A 19984-nucleotide genomic window follows, 5' to 3' on the forward strand; every position below is an offset into this window, starting at 1 on the left:
CTTGGTACTGTCAGTTGCTTCCCTGGGAGGGTTTGGGAGGAATTCCCTGGCACTCTCAGTTGCTTCACTGGGAGGGATTGGGAGGAATTCCCTGGTTCTATCAGTTGCTTCCCTGGGAGGGATTGGGAGGAATTCCCTGGTTCTATCAGTCACTTCCCTGGGAGGGATTGGGAGGAATTCCCTGGTTCTATCAGTTGCTTCCCTGGGAGGGATTGGGAGGAATTCCCTGGTACTATCCGTTGCTTCCCTGGGAGGGATTGGGAGGAATTCCCTGGTTCTATCAGTTGCTTCCCTGGGAGGGTTTGGGAGGAATTCCCTGGTACTATCAGTTGCTTCCCTGGGAGGGATTGGGAGGAATTCCCTGGTACTATCAGTTGCTTCCCTGGGAGGGATTGGGAGAAATTCCCTGGTACTATCAGTTGCTTCCCTGGGAGAGATTGGGAGGAATTCCCTGGTACTATCAATTGCTTCCCTGGGAGGGATTGGGAGGAATTCCCTGGGACTATCAGCTGCTTCCCTGGGAGAGATTGGGAGGAATTCCCTGGTACTATCAGTTGCTTCCCAGGGAGGGATTGGGAGGAATTCCCTGGTACTATCAGTTGCTTCCCTGGGAGGGATTGGGAGGAATTCCCTGGTACTATCAGTTGCTTCCCTGGGAGGGATTGGGAGGAATTCCCTGGTACTATCAGTTGCTTCCCTGGGAGGGATTGGGAGGAATTCCCTGGGACTATCAGTTGCTTCCCTGGGAGGGATTGGGAGGAATTCCCTGGTACTGTCGGATGCTTTCCTGGGAGCATTTGGGAGGAATTCCCTGGTACTGTCGGATGCTTCTCTGGGAGCATTTGGGAGGAATTCCCTGATACTGTTGGATGCTTCCCTGGGAGGGTTTGGGAGGAATTCCCTGATACTGTCGGATGCTTCCCTGGGAGGGATTGGGATGAATTCCCTGGTACTATCGGATGCTTCCCTGGGAAGATTTGGGAAGAATTCCCTGATACTGTTGGATGCTTCCCTGGGAGGGTTTGGGAGGAATTCCCTGATACTGTCGGATGCTTCCCTGGGGGGGTTTGGGAAGAATTCCCTGGATGTTGTGAATTTGAAATGGAGTATGGTGGGAATATTCACCATTGACCATTCGTATGCACCATACATAGTTTGTAAATGTGAGTTCAAGTCTCCTCCAAAGTACCTGCCATCTGATGAGGGAGTACTGCGGTTGTGGTGTACAATGGTTAAATAACCGGGATGTTCATCTATGATCTCAAATTTCTTGTTTTTTGGAGTTTTTCTTCTTTTTGACCTAAACGTAAATACCGGACAATGATCTTGGCACACATGAGGGCATTTGGCGCATCATGCCGATGCTTCATCCACTCCGCATCAATATAATAAATGGAATACCTCATCGTCCAGCATCTTTCCTTTTAGTGGTCAAACTTTCCAGCACCAAGAATAATTTCCCTGAATATGGGACAATAAAGATTTATTATATATTTTCTTCCTTTTTCTCAATTTTTTTTGTGCACTATCTTTTTTTTTTTTTTTTTTTTTTTTTTTGTATACAAGATCGAGGCTCGTGAAAGAGCGAACATTAATCACACAGAAAGACAAACAGACACACAAAACAAATAACATCGGGAGCGGTAGACAAGATGGGGAGAGAGGGGGAAGGACACAAACACAACATTTGAGAGCAGGGACCGAGAGACATGGAGACATCGAGAGATCTGTGGGAGGGAGAGGGCTTTGGGGGGGAGGCATGTGAAGGGGGGGAGGCATGTGAAGGGGGGGGGGGGGTGGGAGAGGTATAAACATATGGACACTGCCAGGATTTCCAGGAAATAAGTTGGAATTTCAAACAAGGTGGATCTGGGGTGAATTAGTGGGGGTAGAAAAGATCAAGGTTATGGATGGGGGAAGATAAGAGATGGTGGTGAACAGCTGTTTTAAAGACCTGGAGGGAGGAGAGGGATTGAAGGGAGTGTGGGAGTTTGTTCCACAGGCGGGAGAAAAGAGGAATGAAAGAGTGAAGGTGAGCAGAGAGCCGAGATTTCGGCAGTTTAACCATCAGAGGGTTGCTGGCAGATCTTGTGCGACCTGTAGGAATATTTGGGGGACAGAGCACAGAGAGAGCTGGGGGAGCAAGGCCGGAGAGGAGTCGGTAGAAGACAGAAAGACCACCTACCTGCCTGCGGTGAGTGAGTGAAAGGCCCTCAGAGATAGCTTCATCGCGGGAGATTCCAATGATTTTGAAAGCTTTGGATTCAACAGCGTGAAGCCGAGCCAGGTGTGAGGCAGGAGCACCAGCCCATAGGGGAGAACAGTATTCCATTGAGCTGCGGATGAAAGCCTTGTAAGTGGTGAGGAGCTCAGGTGTGCCGAGGAAGGACTTCGCACGACGGAGGATGCCCAGTCGGCGACTGGCTTTGGAGGCCAGCTTGGAAATGTGGTTTTCCCAAGAAAGATCATGGCAGATAGTGAGACCCAAAAGCTTGAGTGACAGTAAATGACAGTAAACCCAAAAGCTATCTGCCATATTTCTAGTAAATAAAGGGGCTCGCCATCTTTGAGAGGTGCTTCATCTTATATTTGGTGCCCGCAGGGGCTGGTGCATCTCTCAGCACTCCGTCCTATGGAATGCCGATTCAATTCAACCCGTGTCCTCCATCAACAGCCCAGCACTCTCTGGAAGGTGAAAGTGCTCGGTCGTTGATATCGCATTGGCAGTCTTTCAGGAACTTGTCCTTCAGGCACGAAACCTTATCAATGCCACATCTTCCAGAGGTGAAACTCTTAACGAATAAACGCAGTGATGTGAAACTTTCAATTATGCAAGGTGGCCAAGAAATACCTGACATATTTGTCTTTCTTATTCTTTTGGCGGATATTATTAGCCCACCTTTTCTTGTGGGGTCGGTCGGGGGAAGCTTGGCCTGATCGAGTTTTTAAGACCCGGAAGGCCAGGCCTGACGTTGGACTAGTTAGGGAAGGAATTTGGAATTTGATGAATCACCCTGTCTGTGAAACACTGGGATGACAATTTAGAGCTGGTTCAGGAATCGGATAGATTTGAGATGAGTGTGCGTACCTCTAGGGTCTAGGCCATCCTGCCAGTCCACCTGACAAATTTATATTTAATGTTTATCATATTTGATATTTGTCATATTTGTGTGTACCTCTCCCACCCTCCCCCCCCCCTCCCCTTCCCATTCCTCCCGTCCCCAAGTCCTCTCCCTCCCACAGATCTCCCGATGTCCCTGCTCTCTGCTGTTGGGCTTGTGTGCTTCCCTCTCTCCCCCCATCTTGTCTCCCGCTCCCTTTATCTTATGTTTTATGTGTCAGTTTTATTTTGGCGATTTTCAGCTCCTGTTGAGCGGCAAAGCCATGTAGTAAGTTCAGGAATCTCCTTTAATCAAGTGGTTTATTAAAGACGATACCAAGCTCTCACAGAGCACACGGCCATCATGACGAGCCGCCATCAACCACTGAAGCCACGCCCCCAGACGTCACTACGCAGTACGTAGTACCAATCACAACAAGCCGAACTCCCAGCAAGGATGCATCACCTTCTCTTTCTGTTTTGCATCACCTTCCTTTAAAAGTTTCAAGTACAATACTGACCATTTCCTGTCCAATTTGCCTAAGTAAATCTGGAAGATCCCGATCCGGATCCGGCTAGTAGAATTTTTTTTAAATGATTCTTCACCATTGTGTGACATGGCCAACCAGGTGGAGGTAGGTATATGCTCTCTACTGAGTACCGTTCTAGTTGTTGTTTTTGTTGTATAGCCCCAGACAGTTCTCTCTAAGATGCCTGCGGCACGGCGACAGCCAATCGATCTCACAGGATCAAGATTGGGTTATTTCGACTTTAGAAAACCATGAAGAAGATTAATGTTTAAAGCTAGGTGACGAACACCCATTATTCGGGTAAATTGTTCACATTGTGATACAAACATGACATTTGGCAGTTATGTTCTTATTCATATACTCGTTAAATCCAGTGGATTAGCCAACTCGAAATTCAACATGGCGCCCATTTCCCCCCCCCAAAAATGTGGGTCAGGAGATGATCCCAGGACCCGAAAGAGATCCATATTGGATCTAAGTGAAAATCTTTGAAAATCTTCTCCTCTGAAACTGCTTAACCAATCAATGCAAAACTTTAACAAATTGATCAACTACTCGTGGGATATATATTTTGATAAAAGTGACATCATCGGTCACTGGTCTGGCAACCATATTGGATCAAATAAAAGACAACCCCTGGTGTGTCCGGTTTTTCTTGGTCATCTTGTGTTTATATCTGAAATTTTTTTGAATAAGGTGGCCTTAACTGGCCCCTGACGATTGAAAGAAAAACGTTTAAAATTAAGCGCAGGCATCATGATCCTTTACGGACTTCAACGCCGTTGAAGCTCTTTGTATTTCCTTATAAGCAAAATATTAAGCCGTGTATGTCAGCCATGGCATTATAGTTAACAATAGAGCATTCATGACTGAAGTGAAACTCCAAGCGCGGCTGTTATTCCTCCTTTATCGGTTACAAAAGTGTGTATTTTCTTTATTCAATGATATACCTCATTATAGTTGAGAATTTGGAGTGCGAAAAGATTATTGTAGAAGCGTAAATTGTATAAAACGAAAAAAAAAATTCCTGAGAAAATTTCTCTGAAAGTGAAAAACTTACAATCCAAATGTTTTTATTTATTATTTATATCACGAAAGGCAACGAGATATCTGTTTTGAGTTGGTGGCGCAAATAAATCGTTCATTTTTTTTCCAAGTAATAACATAATTGTGTCACTACACTGCACTACACTTACTACAGAAGGGTGTCAAGGTGTTAGAGGGCGGCTAAGCGATGTTGTCCCGCTTGAGTTCGTGGCGCCCGGTCTTGAGGGTGAGACCGCTCTGGCGTTACCAGAGCAACGCGACGATAATCGACCCGGTGTGGGAGTCCGTTGAGAGGTCGGAGAGGCGGGAAAATGGTGGCGGTGAAGGACATCGAGGAGGTGACGGGGTCGACCGAGCCTTGCTGTGCCGGATCATTCGGGTCGACCACGCCGGGGAGTTCGGAGCCGATCGCCTGTATGCCGGACAATCGGCCGTCCTGGGACGAGGACCTGTCGGCCCCATCATACAGGCACGTCTGTCAGTCTTTACGTTTAATGCGTATCGGACCTGAAGGTGGCCATGTATTAAATGTAATGCTGAGATAATTAATGTTGTTGTTTCCTAAGAAGCCTGTGACTGCTGGTTGCATCATTTCTGGAAGCGCCGCTGTGCCCCTGATGCAGTGCCCCTGTTATGTTACCGGTGAGCTAGTCCTCATTTTGCGGACCTCGGAAGGATGACAGGTCGAGTCAACCCACCTGGTGTTAATTCGACGGCACGAGAGGGGCTCACACTCAGGACCCGAAGATCTTAAGCCGGCCATCTTAACCATCAAGCCAACACCTGGCTTGATAATGAATGAATGAATGAACTGGAACGGCACTCGGTAGAGCGCATACCTCCGCCGGGCTGAACAGTTTATGTTTTGTATCCCACTGATTGGCCGGACCTGGATTCGGACAGCTTGGTGTTGGCTTAACGGTTAGGGTGCTGGCTTGGGATCCTAGGATCCTGAGTTCAAATCCCGGTAGATTGTTGAATTAACGCCAGGGGGTCTGTCATCCTACCAAGATCCACAAAATGAGGACCACCTCACTGCTAATTGGGTTACTGAATCAGCGGCATAAACGCGCTTCCAGAAAAATGATGCAAACCAGCAGCCACAGGCTGCATACAAAACAACAACAACACGCCAACTCATACACCAAGTTTTGTCCGAATCCATCCACAACTTTTTGAAATATCGTGATATACAGTCTGACCCCGCTATTCGCGGTTCCGCTATGCACGGGTTCCGCGTATTCGTGGTTGATAAAATGCAACCTGGTTCATCCTTCCGAGGTCGGAAAATTGAGTACGAGCTCACTGTTAATTGGGGCACTGGATCAGCAGCACAAACGCGCTTCCAGAAAAATGATGCAACCAGCAGCCACATGCTGCATACCAAACAACAAAACCCAACTCGTACACCAAAGTTTGTCCGAATCAATCCACAACTTTTTTTAAAATATCGTGATTATACAGTCGGATCCCGCTATTCACGGTTCTGCTATGCGCGGGTTACACGTATTCGCGGTTGATAAAATGCATCCTGTTTCCTCTATTCACGGAAAAGTGTCCCACAAATTCCCTTTTTTTTTCGATCTGCGGCCGTGTCCCGCGAATTCGCGGTTTTTCAGGGGTGCAAAAAAAACATTTTCACGAGCCGCTGGTTTGACACATTTATAAAACCTATCTTTCACCAGCCATGCACAAGGCAGCTGGACATACGCAAAAAAAACATGTTCTACAAGCCTCGAGTATGACCTGCTTCTACATTTGCGGCTTTGTGTTTCGTGTTTTCATGGCTTTCGCGGGATATCCCATCATTCACACTGCGAACAGCTTTACGTGGTATTCCACCAGCTGCATAACACGTCAACCCCCGCGAGTTACTGTACAGAATGAAAACACTCCACAGTATCTATTATTGCAATTAGTTGTATTATCGCTGACATTCGTGGGTTTTGCCTCGCCATTTGCAGGATTTTCATCGACATTCGCAGGTTTTGCCTCACCATTTGCGGATTATCGCTGACATTCGCGGATTTTCATCGACATTCGCGGATTATCGCTGACATTCGTGGATTTTCATCGACATTCGCGGATTTTCAACGACATTCGTGGATTTTCAACTACATTCGCGGATTATCGCTGACATTCGCGGGTTTTGCCTCACCATTTGCGGGATTTTCTTCAACATTCGCGGATTATCACCGACATTCGCGGGTTTTGCCCTGCCATTTCCGGGACTTTCGTCGACATTCGTGGATTATTGTTGCCATTCACAAGATTTGCCTCACAATTTGCGCATTTCGCCTTGCCATTCGCGGTTTGTTCCGCTGAATTCATGGATTTTTGCGATTCGGGAACCAATCCCCCCTTTTCCATTGAAACAATGCCCCACAATTCGTGGTTTTTCCTCAATGTTCGCGGCATTTTCCAGGAACATATCCCCTGCGAATAGTGGGGTCCGACTGTACTGTATGTCCTTTTTGACCCCATCTCACAATGGTGAAGAATCACTTAAAAAAATTTTAACCTTTAAAAAAAATCTTCACCAAAGTCGAATCATGCTTGTCACACACCCAACCTGTCCATCAAGTATCTGTCCATGACATTTTTATGTATTCTGCTCACAGACAGACAACCCGACAGACGGGTGAAATCATATCCTCCGTCCACCTTTGGTGGCGGAGGTAACAAAAGGATGTGGATATTAGAATAAGCAGGAAGGTTACGATGAGGTTGATGCATAGACCTCGAATATGTTGAAACACTTTGGTCTTGCCCATGCAGAAAATGTGGGACGAGGAGAAGGAGCATCTGCAGAAGTTCGAAGAGCTGATGATCAGGCACCGCGTACGGCCCACAGCTTTACTCCCAATCTGGAACGTCGCGGGTTTTCTCATCGGTGAGTGTGCAAGATCCATTTGCATCTCGAACCTTCGGATCTGTCTAATGGACACTAATTGGATTACTTGTAGGAATGAGATTGCAATGTATGGTTCTGTAGGGGCAGGCACGGCACTGCTGGGCAAGGAGGGAGCAATGGCTTGTACGGTGGCAGTGGAGGAGACCATCTCTGAGCACTACAATAATCAGATTCGGACTCTGATGGAGCGAAACCCAGAGCAGTACACGGAGCTTCTCCAGGCATGTCAAACTCTATCGTTGTCCATTGGTTCCTAGGTTTCTAGTTGGAATTTTAACACCATTTTTGTCAGTAATTTATTGAGCAATGCCTGACTTTATCATGGATACTGTCGAGATATGGTGGCAGATAGTGCGAATGAGAGCTTTTATCAACTGAAGGTTGTCAAAGGTTATACATGTGAAGGTCTGTGGTGCACAGCAGTTGTGCCAGCCGCCGTGGCGTGCGACGGTCGTGCCAGCTGCAGTGGCGTGCGACGGTCGTGCCAGCTGCAGTGGCGTGCGACGGTCGTGCCAGCTGCAGTGGCACGCGACGGTCGTGCAGGTTGCCGTGGCACGTGACGGTCATGCCATCCGCCATGGTGTGCTACTTTCAAGCCAGCTGAGGTGTCGCGCAATTGTCGTGCCCTATGGTGGCGCGTGGCAGTCGTGCCAGCTGTGGTGGTGCACGTTGTTTGTGCCAGGCATGGTGGCGCACGTTGTTTGGGCCAGCCATGGTGGCACAAGTTGTTTGGGCCAGCCGTAGTGCCACACGACGGTTGAGCAAGCTGTGGTGGCAAGCAACGGTCGGGCCAGCCACGGTGGTGCGTGATGGTCGTGCCAGCCGCCGTGGTGCGTGACGGTCGTATCAGCTGCCGTGGTGCGCGACGGTTGTGCCAGCTGCCGTGGCACGCGATGGTCGTGCAGGCTGCCATGGCATGCGACAGTGATGCCATCCGCCATGGTGTGCGACTTTCGAGCCATCCGCCATGGTGTGCGACTGTTTTGTTTTTTTCCCTATTGGTCCTCTAGGTGTTGAAGAAGTTTCGTGATGATGAGATGGAGCACCTTGACACTGGGTTGGAACACGATGCGGAGCAGGTATGTACATCCGCCTCACACATCTTAGCGGCTTCCTTGCATGTTAGCTGTGCAAATCTCGGGAGGAAAGTCCTTCATCTGAGCCATCACCCTCGACCCTCGCCGCTTACCACCTGCTGGACCATCCTCCCGATTTTCTTGCGTAGTTGACCATTAGCAGTTTTAAAACGTTTCTGAAAATTGATGATCGTAAGGTAGTTGTCAAGAGAATCAATCCTTGTGTTTCTTTGATGAAGAGATGCCAAATTACAAAACTAGTAAAAACACCAAAACACTTAGATGTGATTGACTGTGAGTCTCTGCTGTCCTTGAACCATGAGACAAGTACGAACCTTCCTTGACTTGTATCTTGCAGGCTCCGGGCTATACTGTGCTCAAAACGGCAATCCAACTCGGCTGCAAGGCGGCCATCTGCTTGTCTGAGCACATTTGAGCTCCGTCCAGCTGTGCCTTTCATCTGAAGAGTACACCTTGGGCGATGCCCGGAGTGGTTGCTTCGACACTTTTCTTTTTTTTCTTTCTGTTCATCTAGTTTTTGGCGGGACGGTGGTGACTTGTGTTACTTGATGTTGAGCCGGAACCTTTTTTATTTTTTTTATTTCAGGAAAGCGAAGACCCTTGCGTTGTTGATCTGAGTCAAAAAGAGAAACCTCTCGTTTGTTCCAGTCTCTCTTGGCCGAAAAGAGGTTTTCCCAATTCGACACCGATTCTAAGCAGTTGGAGATCCTGACCTTAAAAAAAACAATTAAATCGAAAAGATGTCAAGTCGGAGTTCAGTGAATTGCTGTGATTTGGGGAGGAAGCGTTATTTGAATTATAGAGATTAAGAGGTAAAGGTGGCGGCGGTGCGACACTACTAACAACACGAACTTTGAAAGTCGTGAAGCGTGTTAAGACTGTACAGGGTGGTCTGTGTCTTGTTACCCCCCCGACCCTATGTGTTTTATTTATTTATTTTACCCAGATTTGAAGTTTAATCACGTGTGGATTACTCCTTTTTTGTTATCACAAATCAACGACTTGAATGTAAATGTTGGCAGCAGAAATGGTATTTGGCAGCAGTGGTTCTCCTCTTCTATGACTACTACTATTACTATTAATGACTCCAGTTATTCCCATCTTCTAGTGGGGAAACATGGTCGTCCCAAAATGGCTTTCACGACTCGGCTGGTGAGGCTTACGTCCGACTGAAGGTGATTTGGGCAGGAATTTGCAATTTGTTCAGGGTGCCGGCGACAATTCGCCCACTCTTTGTGAAAGACGGCGTGGGATCGTTAACGTCCACCAACTGATGCGAGTAGTCGGGACAATTTGCCTAACGCCCATCTGAGGGGTGAAGCACCAGTCCGACAGTTTTCTCGTCTGGTCTGGAATCCAACTCACACTGATGGTAGTGTAGTAATGGTAGTTGGAAGCCAGGGGTGAGAAGTTAAGAGGGGGTGGTAAGGGATATTTCTTTACACATGCTAATCATGTCTCATTTGGATACAGCAGCATTTTTGAACTTTTGAATGGAAATAAAGTTGTTGGTGTAACTTGCAAAACGTTCAACCGCTTTGGAGATACTGTATTGTGTAAAATGATAGTTGTGGTTAGAGTGGTGGTGGGAACGGATGGGGGATGCACAATGTAACTTGTAAGTTTCCTGGTGAGTTCTGAAACAAGTTGCACTGAGAAGGGAGGGCAAGGTTGGTGATGCTTCTTCTTCTTCTTCCACACTGCTGATGTCATCAACAACACTTGTCGCCACCATCACTTTTACAAAGACGGAAATATTGTGATTCAGCAACTTCAGGTGTCACATCTCTTCATCAATCGCTTTAATCATTGTGTTACTTACATTTAAGTGATTGTGTTACTACATATTTCATATGTAGACCAATTTGTTGTTTGTATTATCATCACTTGAATAACTAATCCAACAAGTGAATAAAAAAATTATGCTAAATTAAAAAGGCAATGTAGGGATGACAGACTACAGTGTAAAAAAGGTCCTAAACAGGATAGGGATGATGTTGGTTTAGAGTAGCTAACAGTATTGCCGTCACATAACAATCCCGACATCACTGCCTCATTTACACTTCATCAGTTATTGCTTCAAGCTTCTACAAACACTCCACTGGTTACCACAGTACTTGATTACTCCTGTAGTGTGGCCACATACTGAGACTGTACAAATTAGCAGCCTGAGTACAATGTTATAATATCAGTACATGATCATCAAATTCTTACAAACTGCATGAACATCTCTAATAACAACATTCTATAATTATTTCCATTTGTGATTGGTTACTCTAAGTTGATAAAAAAGAAAAGTAGGAAAGATAACTGAAGCTGCAAGAAGTCCCTGAAATTATATTGGAGCTTCTTATACTTTTGCAGAAATGAAATATCGGAGCTTCCAATACTATTAGCTAGGCCTAGCCCTGGACAATAGTCTGGAGGCAGTGATGTAGGGATTGTTATGTGATGGCAATACTGTTAGCTACTCTCTAAAGTCGAAACCAACATCATCCCTATCTTGTTTAGGACCTTTTTTAGACTGTAGTTTGTCATCCCGACATTGCCTTTTTAATTTAGCATAAATTATTTTATTCACTTGTTTCTGTAATTTTTTACAATGTGGAATAACGCACTGGTATATGCTACTTAGAGGATACCCAATCTTGGAGCAAAAGTGCCAAGATATCTTAGTCAGCAAAGTCAAACACTGCACATGTTCCTATATTGTCTTACGTAACCCTGACTGTATCTTGCAGCTCTGTCTTATTGCTCGTTTCTCAAAGAGTAATGTCTTTATCCAGCCTCAGGCCACACAAGGACCTGCACTTAGAAATTCCCAAAATAACTGGTGTGGTTTCCCTCTAACCAATAGCGTAGGGGAGGGGGGGGACAGAGCGGAGGGGTGGAGACTCTCGAAGGAATTTATGCACGGCTGGACACGTGAAAGACACTCGTGGGTTTTTCTGTTTTGTTCACTTGAAGTGTCAATAAAACTTATACACTCGAAATGCAACTGTCCTCGATAAACTACGATGAGAGTACGAAAAGATACTCCAACCTTTGATTTGTATCAGTGGGTGGGGCCGACATTTTTTATCCGCGTCATCCCGACGTTAGTACGTAGAGTCGACAGTGCCAATGCACTCTCTGATAATAATAGTTTTGTAAAATTAACTTCAATGAAGAACTTTATCAAGACAAGATATAAGTATTTATCTGTGGTGTCCAAATCCTGGTTCTGAGAAATCAGAAGACCTCGGTAATACTTGAGTAGATTCTCGCCAGACAAAAATGCATCACTATATATCATCAGAAAGACATTAGTCAAACACACTCTACACATGACACGCTTTCTTATCTGCGCATGCGCATAGCAAGGTTCAGGGTTGATAGAGTAAGCGTGGGGAAGGGCGTGGCCTTGTCAAACTATGATGGCGTCGGTTGAGTTAGAGAGAATACGCTCTCAGCGAGTATCTGTAAATATTTAACTGGAGAAACAAATTGTAACAAAGGATTCTGCACCAAGTGAAACTCCAGTCATTGCCATTGAGAGAGGCCCAGCTCAGAAATACACACCGTCCGAATAATTATTATCATATTTGAGTAGATGATGTTCTACTACTGATTTACAAATGTTGTAGCACAAACTTTTTGACATGCTCACCAGTGGCGTACTGAGGGTGTCTGGCATAATTTTGTTATTTTTTTCAAAATAACGTAATTGTTCCCCCTCCACCCCCTGCTCCCTCTACCCTCTCCCAAATCCCCAACCCCGGTAGCCATAGGTAATACTAATAGAGCATAGACATAAGGAAACTAGGATCTTTATATTTAAATATCAATTAATTGACCATTGACCACTCCAGGCGATGCAGTATGCCAAAACAAAGATGAAAGGAACACTAAATGTCAGTTCAAATATTTAATAAACAAGGGTCCATTGGACCAAATTTTAATTGGGGGCTTTTGGATCTTCGGGGACCTTTGGGTCTTTGGGGACTTTTGGGTGTTCGGGAACTTTTAAGTCATCAGTGTCATCTGGGTCTTTTTGGTCCTCGGGGACTTTTGGGTCATCTGGGTTTTTTGGGTACTCGGGGACTTTTGGTTCATCGGGACTTTTTGGTCATCTGGGTGTTTTGGGTCCTCAAGGGTCTTTTGGGTCCTTGGGGACTTTTGGGTCATGTGGGTCTATTCGGTCATCAAGGACTTTTGGGTCCTTTTGGGTGATTTGGGTCCTCGGGGACTTTTGGTTCATCTGTGTCTTTTGGATCCTTGGGGGTCTTTTGGGTCAAGTGTTAAAAGGTCTTCCAAGGTCTAAGGCAGTGGTTCTTAACCTGGGTTCGACCGAACCCCAGGGGTTCAGTGAGCCAGTCTCCAGGGGTTCTGCGGAGGTCCTCCGAAACGCATTGTAATTTGTTTTTTTGTTTTTTTAGTTTTGTATCAATTTTGAATCTACTCGTATGTGTAATTATGCTTATTATTAATATTATTATTATTTTGCTATGTATGTTACGAACGAATGGAAATGTTATTTGTAATTGTATTCCCATCCCATTCATGGTTTCTCTGGTCTGTGTTTAAGATAAGTTGTTTCACACTGACTGTAGTAAGTTGAATTAATGAGCTACTTGCTAATTATTCTGTTGATGGTGCTTACTTGCATACTTACTTACTGGATTTTGGACTTTGCAGGTGTTCGGAAATTACAGTGAATTGCCTCGATTAGCTTGCCATGTGCCGTGCGTCATTGGTCGCGCCTTACTTTGGAGTTACTGATTAATTGAAAAGTAAGTTGGAAATGTTTGTGGGTATGCAGGGCGGGTTCAGAGTTATATTAAAGTCAAAAGTGGATGGTGATTATAAAATATGATTGAATTACTCAGAAAATTAGGTGGAAGTGATATAACTCCTTTGGTCGCAATTCAAAACTAACAATTCGCAGTTTTCTATGTAATATTATAATGGGATTTGAGGTGACATAGAGTTGAGTAGATAATAAATCCCGTCATCGTAACTACAAGTTATGTTTTCTTCGTTAAAATTTCTCAGTTTTCAGAGGGGTACTGATTATATTTAAGCATGTTCCTTTTTTAATTTTTGTCATATAATTATTTGCCCGAACTCAATTAAGATCAGTTTGTTCCTTTTTTTTTTTTTTTTTTTTGCAGTATGTTGAGCAAAAAAAGGAAGTGGTCGGAGGACTACGTGCGGTACGGGTTCACATGTTTGACGGAACGGGACGGAAGTCAACGTCCTCAATGCATGCTTTGCAATGTCAAGTTGAGCAACTCCAGCCTAGCACCAGCAAAACTATGGGAACACTTAAAAAAACTGCACGGCGAGGGGCAGTACAAAGACACAACGCTGGATGAATTCAAATTGAAGAGAGTCCGATTCGACGCAAGTGCTATCTTGCCCACTCTCGGTTTCGTTCCAATTGACAAACCGATCCTCACAGTGTCGTATGAAGTTGCGTACTTGATCCCAATGCAGGGCAAACCGCACACCGTTGGCGAGACACTCATCAAACTGGCCGCGTTGAAGATGGCCAACATCATGCTGGGAAAAGCTGCTGAAAACAAGTTGTCTCTCGTTCCACTCTCAAATGACACCATCAGATGCAGAATCGACGACATGAGCGACGACATCCTCGCCCAGGTAGTTGCAGATTTAGTCGCGAGCCCGACGAAATTCAGCCTTCAACTCGACGAGACCACCGACGTTTCAAATTTGAGCCAGCTCATCTTATTTGTGTGTTATGTCAAAGGAGACAAGATCAAGGAAGACTTTCTGTTCTGCAAGCCTCTCACAACAACGACGAAGGCAGCTGACATGAAGAAGCTTGTGGACGACTTCTTCAGAAGCAACGGCCTCTCGTGGAACATGGTGTCTGCAGTTTGCTCGGACGGAGTTCCAGCCATGCTGGGATGCAACTCCGGTTTTGGAGCGCTGGTGAAGGCCGATGCACCACCCATCATCGTCACGCACTGCGTCCTGCACAGACACGCGCTGGTATCAAAAACCCTGCGTCCAAAACTGGCCAATGTTCTGAAAATCGTCGTTGAAACTGAATTACGTGCGAAGCCGTGCTCTGAATCATCGCATCTTCAAAGAACTGTGCAATGAAATTGGCTCTGAATTCGAATTCCTTCTCTACCACTCTAACGTTTGATGGTTATCACGAGGGAAGGTAGTGAGCCGTGTTTTTGCCTTGCGTGTAGAATTAGTCCTGTTTTTGCGAGAACACCAGCATTGCCATGCAACGCACTTCCAAGAGTCAGAGTTCATCCTCGCCTTGGCGTACTTGGCTGACATCTTTGACGCACTCGATCATCTCAATTTCCAGATGCAGGGCGGTGGAGTGAATGTCATTGAATCTGAAGAAAAGCTGAGTGCTTTCCGAAAGAAGTTACCGTTGTGGAGGCGGCGAACAGAGAACGACAACTTCACGAACTTTTCGCTACTGGACGAGTGCGTGAGCGGGATCGAAGATGAGTCTGAAGTTGGAGGCACTGCTGTACCGGGGGAGCTGAAGCAAGTGATTGCCATGCACTTGGATGAGCTGGGAAAGTCATTCGACGGCTACTTCCCCGACCAAGAGCAATACCCAGCATGGGTGCGGCAGCCGTTTACTTTCGACGTTGCAACTTTCGTCAACGACCAATACCTCGACGACCTCATCGAACTTCAGCAGAGCCAGACTCGACAACAACTCTTTGGCACAACAACGCTCTCAACGTTTTGGTGCCGCCAAATGGAAAGGGTATCCTCACATCGCTAAAATTGCCCTTGAGATCCTCACGCCGTTCGTTACAATGTATCTCTGCGAGCATGCGTTTTCGAAACTGGTGGACATTAAAACAAAGAAAAGGAGCAGGCTTGCATGCGAAAATGATTTGAGGGTGGCCCTTGCCAAAACAAAACCACGCATTTCCCAGATCGCCTCCCGAAAGGAAGAACAGAAAACGCATTAAGATGCAATTCTTCTTAATTTTTTGTTCAAATTTGAGGGGTTCCGCGAGTGTTCGGTGGGTTTCGTTCGGGTTTGGCGCCTTTAAAAAGGTTAAGAACCACTGGTCTAAGGGGTCTCAGCAGTCTGAACTCCAAAGGGTTAAAAGGCACATTTGAATAGTACGTAATTAATTAATAGACGTGAAAAAGTATGACACACACACACCTTATAGTAGATTCAATTCCCGTGGATTCCTTGTTCAGGCTGTTTATGCGACACCATCAGTGATGCGCTGACGTAACGAATCTGGCGCCGAGAAACCGTGACTCGAGAAGGTTTATTGATCACGTGGTTTGCTTTTACCTTTACCCGTGACTGGAGGGATTGTGATCACGTGTCCCATGTGCGGCGTATTGCACTGGTAGCTCGCTATTATTTTATTTTCATAAATGCAACAATGAAAAACAAGGCATTTCCCGAGACATGATATTTCTGCTGATATTATTTGATGCCACGTAACATCACGCAAAACGCCAACACTGAGGTGAATGTGTTTAGCGGCTCCGCCCCGATCAAACTGATTGACAGTCATAGCCACGCCTTCCCCAGTCCCATTCTTTTACATTGGAATGTCGTTTTCCATACTTTTTGAGGAATCCTTTCAAGCTACGAGAATTATAATACCAAAGGATGTTGCAGGAAGTGAAACTCTATCAAATGGTAGCAGAATCATTACTATTGATAGAGGCAGCTCGGAAATATGCCGTCTGAAGAAGAAGATTATTATTATTATTATGAACAAGAAGATGAATTCCGGGTTTGACAGATCCCGTTTTTTTGCTTTATTTTGCTTTTGCCTTGGTCTGGAGAACTGAAAAGTGATCCCTACCTCGACAATCAGCTGAACAGACCAGGTAGGCTCTCATGTGTAGCCTACGTAAGTTTTTAAAGAAGATAATCCAACTTTAGTTTTGCATGTAGCAGATGGGAGCGACATTTTTTTCCGCGCCATCCCTACATATAGAGTACATACTAGCGTAATCTCTGATGATGTGCATCCACTTCAATGTTCTTCAACGGCAAAGGGGGTGTGGGGACCGACGTCAGAATGGAGTTCTGCTGCTTGAGTCCAAGTTAATCTGCATGAAACATTCTAAAAGTTTCAGGAAATTCATGGTTTGTCTCATACTTAACTTGTTACTGGTGGATTGCTGGTTAAAAACTGAATGACTTGTTAATGACACTCATGGAGAGAGTACAAGGCCAGGACTGTTTCTGATTTCCCTTTGGTGCCATTTCCAGGCCTAAATAATTTATTCAAATGGTGTCCTTTGACGACTCGTTGGAGTTGTAATATGGCGGCCGCCTGCCCGAGATAGCGTCCTCTGGCAACTCCTTGGAGTTGTAATATGGCGGCCGCCTGCCCTAGATAGCGTCCTCTGGCAACTCCTTGGAGTTGTAATATGGCGGCCGCCTGCCCGAGATAGCGTCATCTGGCATCTCCTTGGAGTTGTAATATGGCGGCCGCCTGCCCTAGATAGCGTCCTCTGGCAACTCCTTGGAGTTGTAATATGGCGGCCGCCTGCCCTTAAATAGCGTCATCTGGCATCTCCTTGGAGTTGTAATATGGCGGCCGCCTGCCCTAGATAGCGTCATCTGGCATCTCCTTGGAGTTGTAATATGGCGGCCGCCTGCCCTAGATAGCGTCCTCTGGCAACTCCTTGGAGTTGTAATATGGCGGCCGCCTGCCCTAGATAGCGTCATCTGGCAACTCCTTCGAGTTGTAATATGGCGGCCGCTTTCTCTGTAAAACGCCAAATGGCCACGCGTTTGTGCTCCGCCCACTTCAGGTGTGTGTCCCAACACCAAGCAGCTTGTAGAGCGCTCTTGGCAAGCCAGCAGTTGCTTAGCAACGGTTTCGTTGGAGGGTTTAGCCACATGCTCTACAAGCTTATTGGTAATGGAACACACCTCAGATTGGACGAATGGCTTGGTGTGCATTTATTAAAAGAAAATGTTCGTTGTGCTCCAATGTTTTTAAATGAAAATTTGTTGGGGGTTGAAACCTTGCGAGATGCTTCCGGTGTGCACTTCCGGCAACGGCAGCTGGCCGTTTGCTTGTCATTGGTGAAGCGACGGTGCGAGGCTGGTCCGTGTGTTTGGTTCGTGACGTTTGTGACCTTTCAGGACACAAGTGTGACTCCGAAGTGTGCGTTGCACCCACGGCGGAAGCACATTATCCGTTGTAATATGACAGATGTTAAAAGGTGTGGCAATGCAATGTTTTATCACCAATGCCAAAGGGAATGAACAAAAGCACTGAAAGCACGACGAAGCACGGTGTTCAATGAAAAGATTGTCTACTTCGTGAAAACTTAGCCAACATTAACAACGTTTCACACCGGGCGTGTGTGATGGGTGTGTGTGTGTGTTTGTGTGTGTTGGGGGTGTGTGTGTGTGTGTGTGTGTGTGTGTGTGTGTGTGTGTGTGTGTGTGTGTGTGGTGTGTTGGGTGTGGGTGTGTGTGTGTTGGGTGTGGGTGTGTTGGGTGTTTGTTTGTGTGTGTGTGTGTTTGTTTGAGTGTGTGTGTGTTTGTTTGAGTGTGTTTTTGTGTGTGTGTGTGTGTGTGTGTGTGTGTGTGCGTGTGTGTGCGTGTGCCAGAATTGTGAGGAACAGAAATGAAAAACCGAGAGGTGTGTGTGTGTGTGTGTGTGTGTGTGTGTGTGTGTGTGTGTGTGTGTGTGTGTGTGTGTGTGTGTGTCCATCCCGTGTTTACCATTGGTGATTCAGTACCCTGTGGAGTTCAATGTTGTTTGTTTTGGATCCATTACCGTGCCTACTTTATCGTGTCGTGATTGTTAGGCCTCAGGTCTGACGTGCAATTTTTCTTTAAAATCATCGCTCAATCTGTTCTTCCATCATTGTCCGCCGCTGAATCGGCCTCCTTCAAAGTCCCCTGTAATCCTCTTATTCTTCTTTAATATTTCTTTTTAAATCTCTTCTTCTGCCTTCTTCTGCCATTTTATTTTGTCTTGTTCTTCTGCCTCTTCTTCCTCCTCCTCTTCTCCACTTCTTCTTCCTCCCCTTTTTCCTCCTCTTCTTCTGCTCCCTTCTGGATCTTATTATTATTCTGCATTCCTTTTTTTTATTCTCCCTTCTTCTTTTTCTTCTGCCTTTTGCTTCTTCATCCTCTTCTAATGCCTTCTTCTTCTTCTGCCTGTTTTTTTGCATGACACATGTAAAAATTACATCACATCCTTCGGCTTCACTTATTTTTTATCCTTCATCTTCTCAATACTTGTGAAGTTAAATAATTTCCTTCTTTGATTAAAAACTTGCAAAGAACTTCAACACAAGAGGAGGCCATTTGGCCTATCAAGGCTGTGTAATTGTGCCAATGTACAAGTACTCCCTTTCCCCCAAACACCACCACCACCACATCAGGTTGCCTACCTCGATGTTAAAACCACCTGTTTCTGCTGCCACAACCTTTCCAGGGAGACTATTCCATACATTAACTACTCTCTGAGTCAAAGAGCCCTCACCTTACTACTGAAGTGTGGTGCTACGCACACAACTTGCTTGCCAAAGAGGTAGGCCACAACGCGTTTGATAACCAACAGAGTCTTTATTAAGAAAGCTCAAACTGCAGCACTGGGCGGGCTCGAGCTTGGAGCCAGCATATATGTGCCAGGGCCACGCCTAGTCCCCGGGCGTGGCCGATCGGTCGATAGGCGGGGCATGCCTTCCAGTTCCCCGCCTGGACGTTCGCGCCACCTGCTGGTGCGTTGCATTCGTGTCCTCTTGCTTGTGTCCGCCACACGCGCCCCCCCCAGAATTCCCGCGCATCTGAAGGGTGAGTTTGCGGGGAAGTCGGATGACCCGGCCGAAACTCCCCCTGGCGATGGGTGCCGGTCTGGGGGGTGGCGGGGCTGGGAGGTGCCGGGGGCCCGACCGCCGGGGGGTGGCCTCGACGCGGAGGAAGAGCTGCTGGCGGGGGTGCCGGGGGTCTGACCGCCGGGGGGCGGCCTCGACGCGGAGACAGAGCCGCTGGCGGGGGGTGGTCCAGATCGAGGTGGGCCGGCTTGAGGCGGTCCACGGAAATGCGATCCAGGGCACCGCCGATGTCGACCGTGAAAAATTTGTCCCCGGTCTGCAACACGCGGAAGGGCCCGTCGTACGGGGGCCGTAGCAGTGCCCGGTGGGCGTTGTGCCGGATGAACACGTACTTTGCCGTGCGAAGCTCCGGGGCGACGTGGGAAGGCGGGCAACCGTGGTGTGCCGTTGGCACCGGGGCGAACCTCCGGGCGGTCTCCTGAAGGGCGGAGCGCTGTTGTGCCGCGGACCAAGGAGCCGTGGA

General features: G+C 46.6%; 1 protein-coding gene across 1 annotated transcript; it reads left to right on the top strand.

The window, feature by feature from the left end:
* Positions 1-4788: 4788 nt before the first annotated feature.
* Positions 4789-11684, top strand: COQ7 (coenzyme Q7, hydroxylase). The gene is made up of 5 exons (XM_068117609.2): positions 4789-5146; positions 7456-7570; positions 7673-7812; positions 8602-8670; positions 9026-11684. Exons 1-5 carry the CDS (start codon positions 4865-4867, stop codon positions 9101-9103), a joined length of 684 nt encoding a protein of 227 aa, XP_067973710.2. The 5' UTR covers positions 4789-4864; the 3' UTR covers positions 9104-11684.
* Positions 11685-19984: the final 8300 nt, after the last annotated feature.

This window comes from Myxine glutinosa, chromosome 5 (assembly GCF_964187855.1).
Source record: "Myxine glutinosa chromosome 5, kmMyxGlut1.1, whole genome shotgun sequence".
In the NCBI taxonomy this organism is placed as follows: domain Eukaryota; kingdom Metazoa; phylum Chordata; class Myxini; order Myxiniformes; family Myxinidae; genus Myxine; species Myxine glutinosa.